The sequence below is a fragment of the Jatropha curcas genome, chromosome 1, assembly GCF_041381405.1.
Source record: "Jatropha curcas cultivar XTBG-Jc1 chromosome 1, XTBG_Jcur_1.0, whole genome shotgun sequence".
In the NCBI taxonomy this organism is placed as follows: Eukaryota; Viridiplantae; Streptophyta; class Magnoliopsida; order Malpighiales; family Euphorbiaceae; genus Jatropha; species Jatropha curcas.
The window spans coordinates 6,166,136-6,178,214 of record NC_143151.1 but is presented as its reverse complement, the minus strand read 5'-3'; the positions used below and the strand labels follow the sequence as shown (position 1 = coordinate 6,178,214).

General features: G+C 30.6%; 1 protein-coding gene across 1 annotated transcript; it reads right to left on the bottom strand.

Annotated features, from left to right (window-relative positions):
• Positions 1 to 776: 776 nt before the first annotated feature.
• On the bottom strand, positions 777 to 5,268 carry RER1 (reticulata-related 1). Its single transcript, XM_012220785.4, has 7 exons — positions 4,533 to 5,268; positions 4,283 to 4,381; positions 3,854 to 4,074; positions 2,726 to 2,795; positions 2,436 to 2,515; positions 1,733 to 1,797; positions 777 to 1,377 (listed from the first exon to the last, which is right to left on the bottom strand). The coding sequence occupies exons 1-7, from the start codon at positions 5,058 to 5,060 to the stop codon at positions 1,184 to 1,186; spliced, it is 1,257 nt and encodes a 418-aa protein (XP_012076175.1). The 5' UTR covers positions 5,061 to 5,268; the 3' UTR covers positions 777 to 1,183.
• Positions 5,269 to 12,079: the final 6,811 nt, after the last annotated feature.

The window sequence follows — 12,079 nt, the reverse complement described above, 5'->3', positions numbered from 1 at the left end:
AAGCGAAGCTAGCCATAATATACAGCCAAAAGAGAAAATTCCTACCCACCGTCCACCACCACCGTAATTAGAAACTTTCGTAATTTACTTTTCTTTTTTTTTTATTAGTTATATTTAATAATAAATTTTTTAGAATACAGAATTTCTATTATCATTAATATTTTAATAGCTTATATTTTTCAATATTACAACTAAACAATAGAAAATAAGATTTTGAAAATATTTTTCAAGAAAAACAATTTCCATATAAAATACTTTCCACGTGTAAGTTATTTTCCAGATACAAACAAATTCTAACATAAAGTTTAAAATTCAAACTATTTAAAGTTTAAATCAACCAAATTATATTTAATAATCCATTTGAAATAAGTATAACAATATTAACCAAGCTTTGACCTTAAATTATGAATCATTTGTTTCAAATATCCACTCTAATCAAAGTAAGTGAATCTTAAAAAATGGGCTTAATTCTATGGGAAAAAAAATGTATATAGTCCAACAAAACTATAAATACATTCTTTCAAAAAAAATATCAAATGCTTGTATATATATATATATATATATATATACACACTAATTTTTTAAATAATCTATTGTGGCCCATAATATCTCATTGAAAGAAAAATATAAGTATAAAGCTGGAGAGCATATTTAGCAAAACGAAACACCGAAGTCAACTCGCAACCATAATGCCAATGGAGCAGTGCTACATCGGTGGGCGGCAATGTGGCTTTGTCAATGCTGATTCCACTCAAAACAAAACAAAGCGAAACATCTCAAAATAAAGCGCGTCTCCTCCATCCCTCTTTTGCACAAACAAACAAGCATAACATCCTAAACATTTTTTGAGATTTTAGCAGCACAGCAAAATAAGAAACAGCAGCAAATCATCCAGTCCAGACACGGTTTTACCGGAAATAATTCATGAATCAGCCAGTAAAAGCACTCATTGACAAGTGACTAATATTATTAGTACCAAAAAACCTGAGCAAAAATACCAGCCCTAATTTTTGAATGGAAATGGGTAAGCATCAAAGCCGAATGAAAACAGAAGGCTTCTTGAGAGAAAACAGAAGGCTTCTTGAGAGAAAGCTGATGCTAATTTAACTAAAATGTATAAACCTTTCCCTTGCACATGACCGGTGTACTCTTCAAAAGCATTTCTTGTACAAATGACTTCTAGTTATTGCACGCCGCTCCATTTTGCCCAATCTACAAACTGCATGCCGCCATAAATATTGTTGGCAAATCGTACACCAACAGTGAAAGCCATTGCAACAGGAGGGACTTGCTTTGCCAAAGGTGATGATTCAACCAGGCGTTCAAGTCCATTAATGATTTGGTAACGAGTGTTCGAGGATACAGCAAGAAAAACACCTGATCAAAAAGGCAAATAAAGAGAAAGAAGCATGAGATTGATAGAATAAAGATTATCGTATTAAATGACCATCATGCTGATGGAAGGCTGCAAAAAGCAATTGCTGCCTGAGTAATCCTTTCATAAAAATGTCCCCATATAAATCTTATTATAAGGCATATTACTGTCCACAATAGTTTGTTCAGTTGCGGTGAAAATGAAATCTTAAACAAATCTACTTGAACCAGAAGTACATACAGATTATCAATAGATAAAAAATTCAACAGAACTAAATTCACAGATACAATAAAAAGCAATAATGGGAACAAAAATAAAAACTGAAGGATGAAAATTTAACGTTGGATATAGACATACCCCAAAGGACAGCACTTTGCAGAAGAGGTGGAACAGGAATATCCTCTTCTGATTTCTTTATGCTCCTGAAAATAAGGGGTAAAAAAAGACAGTAAGAAATTACCTACTTTCAACAATAATTGAAAATAAAAAATAGCCTATGTTAAAAACACATCATGGCAGTAGAACTCCTTTGAGAAAAGAGAAATTAGAAATTGACCTGTGTTGGCAATTAATGAAAGTTATAAGAAATATGAATGTAACATGAAAAATGCAGGGAGAAAAGAAGTAAAAATTGAAAACGAGAAGCTTTTGATAGATATTTTAGTCAGCATTACCCTATCATATGTTAAAAAACTGCATAACTGTGCATCTGTCTTGTTGAAAAATTTCTTTCTGATATTCAGTTTGACAAACTTAAATGACATACAATCTAAACTTATTGAATTTGAACATAAAAGAACTTTTAGCTAATTACTGATGTTAGAGCTTATTCCCATAAGCCAGAGAAAGAGTAGAAGAGCACCTCATTTTCAGGTCTTTATGAATAGAAGTTACAGTTAAACAGAAAGAAAGAAAAGCCAATCAAATCAATCATATGCAGCACACTTAACGAAATTATTTGAAGTTGGAACACATTAATGCATCTATCACATTTCAAACACATGTTTAGCCATGACCGTGAAACAGAAACCCAAGAACAATCATCTAGAGAGAACGATACCGCTTGGCAGTCATGATCAGATTAGCGATGCCTTGGCCAATGAGTCCACACCCAAATCCAACTGAACCATATAATGCACCCTGAATGCAGATTGTACAATCAGTTATATCCAAATAATCAGAAGTGATATAACTGTAAAGTACCACCAAAATTTCCATAGGAAAAGAAAGGCTCAAGGATAATGTGTGAAATTGACTTCAAATCTAATTCCAAAAATAATGTCATGAAATAATGGTTTTATCATTTTGAAGATTTATGGGTGAATAAGTAGGATAACATGTAGTAAGTACCTTATAGAAGTATGTAGCAATGCGCTGCTTCGCAGAGAATCTACATCCTGGCCTTTCAGCTTCAAAAACGCTGCATTGATGAGTTAATATGAGTGAAGTAAGGAAAAAAAGTAAATTTCTGAGAGAGTCCATGAGAAAAGAGCCAAGAGAAAAAAAAAAGTGTTTGATGATGAGATTTTCAAATGGGAACCATGCTGCCAAATTCAAGTGAGTCACATGTGAGGCTGCAATTGCAGAACAATACCCCATTCCTAGTACTAGTTAAGGGCATTGCCAGTACTTTTCAAGTGGTAGAGAGGCTTAGTCATCTCAGTAAGAGGTACCATCAGAGAAACCATGCTGTGGGAAACAAGACTGGTACTGGTAGACTGCTAGAGATAAATTCAAATTAACAATACAAACAACCATATTTACATTTGAGATTGGAATTAAGTGTCTGTTGAACTTTATATAGGTATGGAATCCTTGATTAATTACAAAAAAGGTGTGCATGCAAAGATATTGACTTGAAATGAAGATAATTATTTGCATACTCAATTAAAAATGAAGCATTGCTGAATGTTGCTACATGTTAAGGAATTCCAATCTTAGAAATATTTATTTTAAAGGTTTCAAAGAGATTCTTTTTAGTTTTAGCTAATTAATTGAGCATGATGCCAATTTTTTCTACTACAATATCAAAGCTGCAACCATTGAGAGCTGGACCTAACATCAAATATATTCAACTAGAGATTTTGTGACCATCCAAGATCACTTTTTAGTGGACAAGAAGCATGCATCTTAGATAAAAGATATTTCTTACATTTATGTCTAGAACCTGAATATAGTGTTTTCCAATCTTTAATCCCACAAAACATGTAATGTACTATCTAAATTCATTGGGTCATGCTTACACATTTAACCATTTTGTTTGGTTTCAATATTTTGCTTACATAAGCCTAACCATTCTCTTACAACTGGACAGAATTCACCCAAGAAAAGCCAACAATAATGAAATTTACAATACCCTTGTGTAAACAGTAAATAGTCCAACACAAAACAATGCACTATCAGGCAGCAAAAGCATCACTTTTAGAGCTTGAGAATAGTAAATCACATAATATAAAATTTCAGATATAAGATGATAACCTGCTGGGAAGAGCCGCACAAGCTTGTTGTATGTTTCCAAATAAGCCTTTTGACACAGCTGGCTGTCCAATGCGAGCATAAGGTGCTAACATACCAACTAAAGCAATGTCAACAACAATGCCAACCAGAAGATCAGCTGCATACAACTCAAACTCGGACCAGAAATCTTTTCCCCTCTTTTGAACTTCCGCAAACGTTGCACAGCAAGAATCAATAACTATCTGCATTATGTAATCACAACAAGAGCTTCAGAATACAAGGAGAAATCTTGTGCACATCTTTAACCTCTCCGATACAGCCAAAACTTGTCACAAACCAAAATATGATTAGTTCAAGTTCAAAGTCAAATAGCTTGAGATAATTAATGGAAGTAATTGCGCAATTGTTCTAGTTAGGAATTTACATTAAAAGAAATCACCATTAACAAACCTCTGTTCCAACTTTGAAAAGAAACGAAGGATCAGCCAGCATTCGATTGCGCAACATAGTACAGTACTTCATCAAAAAACCGAGTGGCCAAACCGATCCCTGCAATCGAATTTCAAGGGGAAGTTTAAAAGAAAAAAAAATCAAAAATCAAAATCCGTCTGACATATTTTTGAATCCATTCTATATAAATATATATACAGTAAAAAAAAGATGCAACTCCAACAAAAAGGTTTTCGCAATATATATAAACCTGCAACTCCAGGTATCGTAGAATAAACATTTCACGTATTCCTGTAGTCTTGGCCGCCTCTACCATATCCGCCGGAAGTTTCACTCCTCGCGTTTCCGCTAGTTTCATTACTTCCTCAAATCTCAATATCGGGCCAAACTCCTTCTCTTCCTCACCGTTACCTTCATTTCCACCACCACCTCCTCCACCTCCACCGGAGCCACCTCCAGAACCTCCATTACTACCATCACCACTACCTCCATCAATTCTCAAGTCCAAAACTCGTTCCTCTTTAGCGATATTAACATCTTGTCCCCGTCCCGACGAATCAGAAATCGCGCTGGCACTGGAGTGAGAGTCAACGCATTGGAGTTTGCAAACGGAGTGCGAATGAACGTTAATAAATGAAGGAAGACGAGATGATGAAAAGACTACATTTATCGTATTAGGAGATTTAACGGCGACGATACACTGCTTGATCGGAGCGGTGGCTTCGTTAGAGAGTTTGAAAGAAGGCGAGAGGTTGAAGGTCGATGAAGAAACTGACATTATTTGTTACATAGAAAGATAGAAATCGAAAAGTAACGAAATTTTTTTTTCAGAAAGGGCCAGCAGAGTGTAGAGAAGTGGGCAGTGTTGGTGGTGGCTAGGTTTAGAAAATGGAGCGAAGAGAGAAATGATTGAGGAAATATAGACTGACGTGGTCGATACCACAGGAGCTTCACATCTTTCAATTCGAGAGTGATTGTGTATCGTTATGTGGGGAAGCTTCCATCGTGATTTTTTCACTTTGTTGGTTCAATGTAATAAAAAAAATATTATATTACGTGGTTGATTCTGATGTATAAATGAAGGGATAATGTTGATTTTGGTGATTGTATTGGCTTTTTTTTTTTTGTTTAAATGGAAAATTGTGATAATTAAATGTTTAAAAATTTATATTTCTTTTCAATTTTGTATTTCTTAATAACATAGATAATCAGATGTCTAATAAGATTTAACGAGACTCATATATGCTCATGTGTCTATTTACGTAGCTTAACATTTATTCCACGTATGCTATCTAACATGACAAGAATAATAAAATTACCATTGAACTCCATTTATTACCATAGTCTATCATCTCTCCTTCTCTTTCTTTCTCTCTCTTTTGGGGATTTCTCCAGCTCCTCTCGCTTCCTTTGAAAACCACCAATCTTGGAGGAGACGAAGATTAATTTTGAAAATTTTTTTCACCCCCTTTAGTCATTTTTTCTAGTTCCACAGTTGGCTATGACCTCAAGAGTGAATGAGAAAATTGATTGCCATAGCTTCAAAGTTGTACTTATGGAACTAACAACTAGAAACGAGATTAATTTTGGGATGAGAATACTTGCTTGGCGAATTAGGCATGGCGTTATGAATTAAGAAAAAGCAATAGTAGATGCCTTGGATAAGGAGATGAAGGAGGCATCTTACTTGGATGAAATGACCATTGTTTTCAAACTTGGAGTTAGGTGTAACAACAAATTGCCTTTTGCTAGGCCTTCCATGAGAGAGGTATTGCATATCCTTGTTTGATGTAGTAATCCGCTTGAGAATGGACTCAAGGTTATGGCTTTGCCTTGCTTAATAACGACTATGCTTCTTCGTCTCCTCCAAGATTGGTGGTTTTCAATGGAATAGAGAGAAGAGGTGCAGAGATCCGCAAAAGAGAGAAAGAGAGATGATAGATTAGGGTGATAAATGGGGGGTTAAATGGTAATTTCATTATTCTTGCCACGTTGGACAACCTACGTGGAATAAATGTCGGGTTATATAAGCAGACATATAGGCATATGTGGATCCCACTTAGACCCATTTGATATTTCGGTTGTTCATGTCATCAGAAGACACCAAATTGAAAAAAAATACAAGTTTGACAATCAATTGTTATAATTTTCCGTTCAGACGCCAAAATAGAAAAGAAGCCAAGTACACCAAAATCAACATTAATTATCCCTTAAATGAATTATTTTTTTAGTTTGTAGTGTAATAGGTATTATTACTATTGTTTTTTCATTACTTAAAAATAGCGTTAGAACCCGCATGATGCCCGGAGCAATATTAAACCGTGAAATAATTTTTTATAACATCATTCAAAAATAACAAAATTGTATAATAAAATGATCATGAAATGCATTACAAAATTATATCTCATTAGGATGTGTTTAAAAAAATTACAATGCTAAGATGTATCTTCTTAAGTATCATACGAAGCCTTTTATCAAAGTACACAATAGCAAAAGTTATGCATCATATGACCTAAGGGTGTCAAAATGTGTTGATGTGTCAAGTTCAACATGGATTCACCTAACACGCGAAACGATTATAGTCAACATGAATACGATACGAAAATTAGGCAGTGACACAAACACGACATGTTTAACCCACCTAATATTATAAACAGTTTACATGGGTCGTGTTGATCCATATACAGCTCGTGTAACCCTCTTAATATCATAAACAAATTAAATGGGTCGTGTTGACATGTATACGATCCACTTAACTTGCTTATAATATTTTTAAATTTTAACCTATTTAACTCAAATCATATTTTAAAATAAATTTTCATACATAAAATGCATTAATTCTTCAAGATTCATAACTAAAATAAAAAAGTAATAATAATAAAATTTATATAGGTTTTAGTTGGAATATTTATATTTAACACTAAAATTACCTCTTTATTTTCAAATAAATAGGTTATTCGACTAAACCGCGTGTCAATTGCGTCACGACACATTTATATTCGTGTCATAAATGGGTGATTCGTTTATGACACGAAATCGTTTAACCTCAACCATAAACCATTTATTTTGCGTGTGAGGCAAATCATATTCGCGTGCCATGACCTATTTTGACACTTCTAGTATGACCTGTATAAAAACACCATTAATTTATTTCTCAATAGTGATAATAATTTTGAAAATTTAACTAATTATATTGAAATAAAAAATTAAGTGCTTTTATTTTATATTTATGATTTATTATAAATGATTGTTTATTTATTTGAAATATTAATGTATTATACTTATTTTTAGCGTGTAGATGTCCTACTTTTTTAAAAATTATCGCATTGCATACGTTCTCTTATCTCGTGTCCCATGTCCGTACAACCTAGCTCCTGGTATATGAGACTATTCCATACACCAAGCTAATCAACCGAGTTTTTTTTTTTTTACCAAGAAAAATGAAATGTTTTTTTAATTTGTTTTTGTGTCATCTTTCTTATTAATGAATGATCAGAAAAAATAAGAAGGAACTATTTTTTTTCAGAAAAACTTATATTTTTTAAAGATGTAAAAGAAAAATAAAATTATTAGAAGAAATAAAATGCAGAGAGTAAAGAGTTGGGATTAGAAGTCAATTCATCCAATGATCAATTTTCATTAAAGCGTAACTCTAAACGAGAGGAAGAGTTTATTGAATTAAAAAACTCATGAACAGGGAACAAAAAAATTAGGTCTGGCCAATTCATTGAATATTGACATTTTTTAAAATTAAATTTAAGAAAAAATAAGAAGAAACTAATTTTTTTCCGGAAAAAACGTATGTTAGTTATTTTAATGGATATAAAAGAAAAATAAAATTTATTTTTCTCTACAAATTTATTTTTATAGTTTTTTTATTTTTCTTCTCATTTGAAGAGAGAATTATCGTAATTCTCTTCCCTTATATTCCTTTCTTATTTCCAAATAAAATAGTTTTTGCTTATTAATATTAGTTTTCTTTTCTTTTCTTTTTTCCTCCGACATGACATTATCTGAAAATATAAAATAACTTACATTCTTACAGTTGTTGTCATTGCAACTTATCTTCTAATAATTAGAGTAATGAGTTGGGATTAAAAGTCAACTCATGATAAATTTTCGTCATAGCGTAACTTAAACAAGAGGAAGAGTTTATTAGATTAAAAAACTCATGAACAGGAAATATAAAAAATTAGGTCTGGCCAATTCGTTGAATACTGACATTTTTCGGAACTAAAATTAAGAAAAAAAATAAGAAGGAACAAAATTTTCTTTTGGAAAAAACTTATGTTACTTATTTTTTTTGAATATGAAAGAAAAATAAAATTAATTTTTCTATACAAATTTATTTTCGTAATTTTTTTTATTTTCCTTCTAATTTGAAGAGAAAATTATCAAAATTCTTTTTTTTTTACATTCCTTTATTAGTCTCAAATAAAATAATTTTTGCTTATTAATATTAGTTTTTTTTTTCTTTTTTCATCCTATGTGACGTTATCTGAAAATATAAAATAATTTATCTTCTTACAACAACTTATCTTCTTACGATTATGCTAAATAACTGTTCTCCTCACACTTAACAATTTGAGAGACTTACACTTAATTATCATTTAAGATAGATTTCTATGCTTTCATATATTATATAGATGATAATAATATAATAGTCATTCCATTATAATCTCAAAAGTTGAAACCTATCCATGCTCAATCTCAGACTCTACTACCACCACCGCCTCAACCACCACTCTATTACCACCACAATCAAAATCATTACTTCACCACCACCACCATTCCACCACTACTATTACCGTATTACTAATAGAAAAGAAATATTTGAACCGAAAGCTATTTATTATATTGAGTTATTAAAGGTCATTTAAATTTATGGACTAAAAAATTAAAAGAAAGTAATCCGGAAGAAATGTAATGTAATGAAATAAAGGGAAAAATATAGTACGATCCCTATGGTTTGCGAAATACAATTTGTTCATTCTTGTCTTTTTTAAAAATACACTAAAACATCCTTATAGTTTACTTCCGTCAGACTATAAGGTCATTTCGTCTAATATTTGCATTTCTTTTGTTAAGTACCTTATGAACTGATGAAAATACTCCTTTTATTTTTAAAAACACAGGGAAGAATCAGTTTATTTTTCAAACCATATGGACTTTTTTAGTATAATATTTTAGTACATCTTCTTTGACCTGTGCGTTTTCTTGTTGACTTAACGGAAGAGATGCAAAATTGGACAGAATAAACTAGTTGTGTATTTTAAAATGTATAGGGACAGACTAGTTGTATTTCACAAACTACAGGGATCGTACTATAGTTTTCCCTAAAATAAAAGTTAAAGTCATTAGAAATTAATTTTCTCTATATATTTTCGTTGAATTAAATTAAATTATAATATAAAATTATGGCTATTAAAAAAATAATATGGATTTAAAAACTACTTATTAAAATAATATGTATTTTTTAAAATTATTTCCAGTCTATATAAAAGGTGAACAAAGATAAAGTTTAAGATATTGTCTTGGTTGAGTATTTCATTTTTCTTTTTCATATTTTATTCTCTCCTTCATAATTTTTGTCTTAGTTCAAATTGTATACACAGTAAGAAAATTTAGTTAAATATAGTTAGATTATGATTTTTACTATATATATATTATAAACTAAAACAAAGAGAAAGTTTAAGATGGTCTTTTTGTTCAGTATTCCATTTTTCTCTTTTTATGGATTTTGAAATATTTTACTCCTCATTTCATAATTTTTATTTTAGTTTGACTTGTATAAAAATTAAGAAAATTTAGTTAATATTAATTATACTATAATTTTTCCTTATATACCCTTATGTTAATATCATCAAAATTAAATGATCCATGATAAATTGTCATTGAAGTTAATCAAATTACAGTCAAATATTCAATTAGATAGAGTTTTCTTAGAAGATTAAATTTAATTTTAGCTATATCAATATTTAATTAATAAATTAACTGATATATTTGTTGACAAGAAAACATATTAAATAAGATAAAACATATTTATAGATTTAGTCTTGGATACTATCTCCTTTTATGGAGTTTATATGTAACTTAATAACAATGAAATCAAAATTACAGCTGTGATTGGTTCTATAAGATTTCTAATATAAATTGATATCCATATATTTATATGCATTTATTTTTAAAATGTGTAATATATTTAAACTGAAACGAAATTTGTCAAATTCAAATTAAGTCTGTCCTGAATTATAATGTTTTTTAGGTTTTGGAATTGATTTGTAAATAGAAACTTTAATTACATAAACTAAGACCTCGTTTGATCCAAAATGACCTATTTCCAAGAAATATACTTCCTAGGAAGTACATTTTTGGAAAATTATTTTTCTAAAAGTATAATCTGAATGTGTTTGATACATAAAACAACTTACTGGAAAGTAAATTGCTCTCAAACTATAAATTACAATAATATCTATAATATAAATTTGAATAGTTAGACAATAGGATAAATTAGTAAATTCATTACACTTAATTAGGAATCGAACTTCCTTAATCATTTATAAGGAACTTACTTCCCTTATGTGAGGAAAGTTGGATGAATTACTTCCCAGAAAGTAGAGTTAATAATATAAACAAAGTACAAGTACTTTATGTACTTCCTAAGAAGTTACACTTTCCTGCTATTACCCTCGACCAAAAATTGATAGTATTTCGATCCGAAGAAATTATTATTCATGTCCTATATTTTATTTATTTATTTTAGAGCATGCATGCGTGCGTTATTTTAGTGGGTAGAAATTAAGTTATAAATTTAATTAGAGAATTCCATTAATTAGTGAATACTATTTCGGGATATTTTTAGAAATTAAAAAAGTGAAGATTTAATGTATTGAAAATTTTTAAAGAGATTTGTGGAGGTAAATATAATTATCGGGAGTTGTTATGAGGACTATTTGTAGCCATCAGATCAAATTTCATGATTTAATCCTAGTCACATAACCAACAACTTCCTAAGTTATTCAAATTTACAAAAATGCTACTTACACCTATAAAACCATATATTCCTCTTTTTCTCTTTATTTCATACCCCCCTCTCTTTTTACCATAGCTTGGCGAAACCCTTCTCCTTCTCTCCATTTTTTCTTTGCTTCTTACATCTAAAACACACTAAGGTCACGATATTAAACCCATGAAAATTGATGGTTGTTGAAGATTAAGGCTTTTGTGTGGAGTAAAGCTTGTAAAGACTAAGAGTAATTCGACATGCCTTCACCATATTATTCAAAATACGATTGGACAATGTAGTTTTTTGCATAGAATAGGTAGGGATAGCAAAAAGAACATATTGAGCAAGAGTAATTCAACCATCTAATGGAAGATGAGAAGCATTCTAACCCAAAAACTCTATCCAAAATGGGCTAATAAATAGTTATAGTTACCTGAGAATGGAGTAAAAGGCATTTCCAAATATTTCCTCAGATTGAACATTTCTTGAAAATTAAACTTGAAATTAAGTCTATTTATGAACAACACAATTGGAACATTATTAGGAAAAGAAATCATGGTTTTAGTGGAATTAACTTTTTAGCCGAAGCAAACACAAAAATTAGCAAAAACGTATTTCAAAAGATCAACTTATGGATCCGAAATTTTGATAAAAATAATAAGATCATCTGCAAAGAACAAGTGATTTAAAGGAGGTATCCAAAAAAATAGGCTTCCAATCCCCTTTAGTCATCATTAAAGAAATAAGATGAGCAAGACATTTCATACATATAATCAAGAGATATGGAGAAA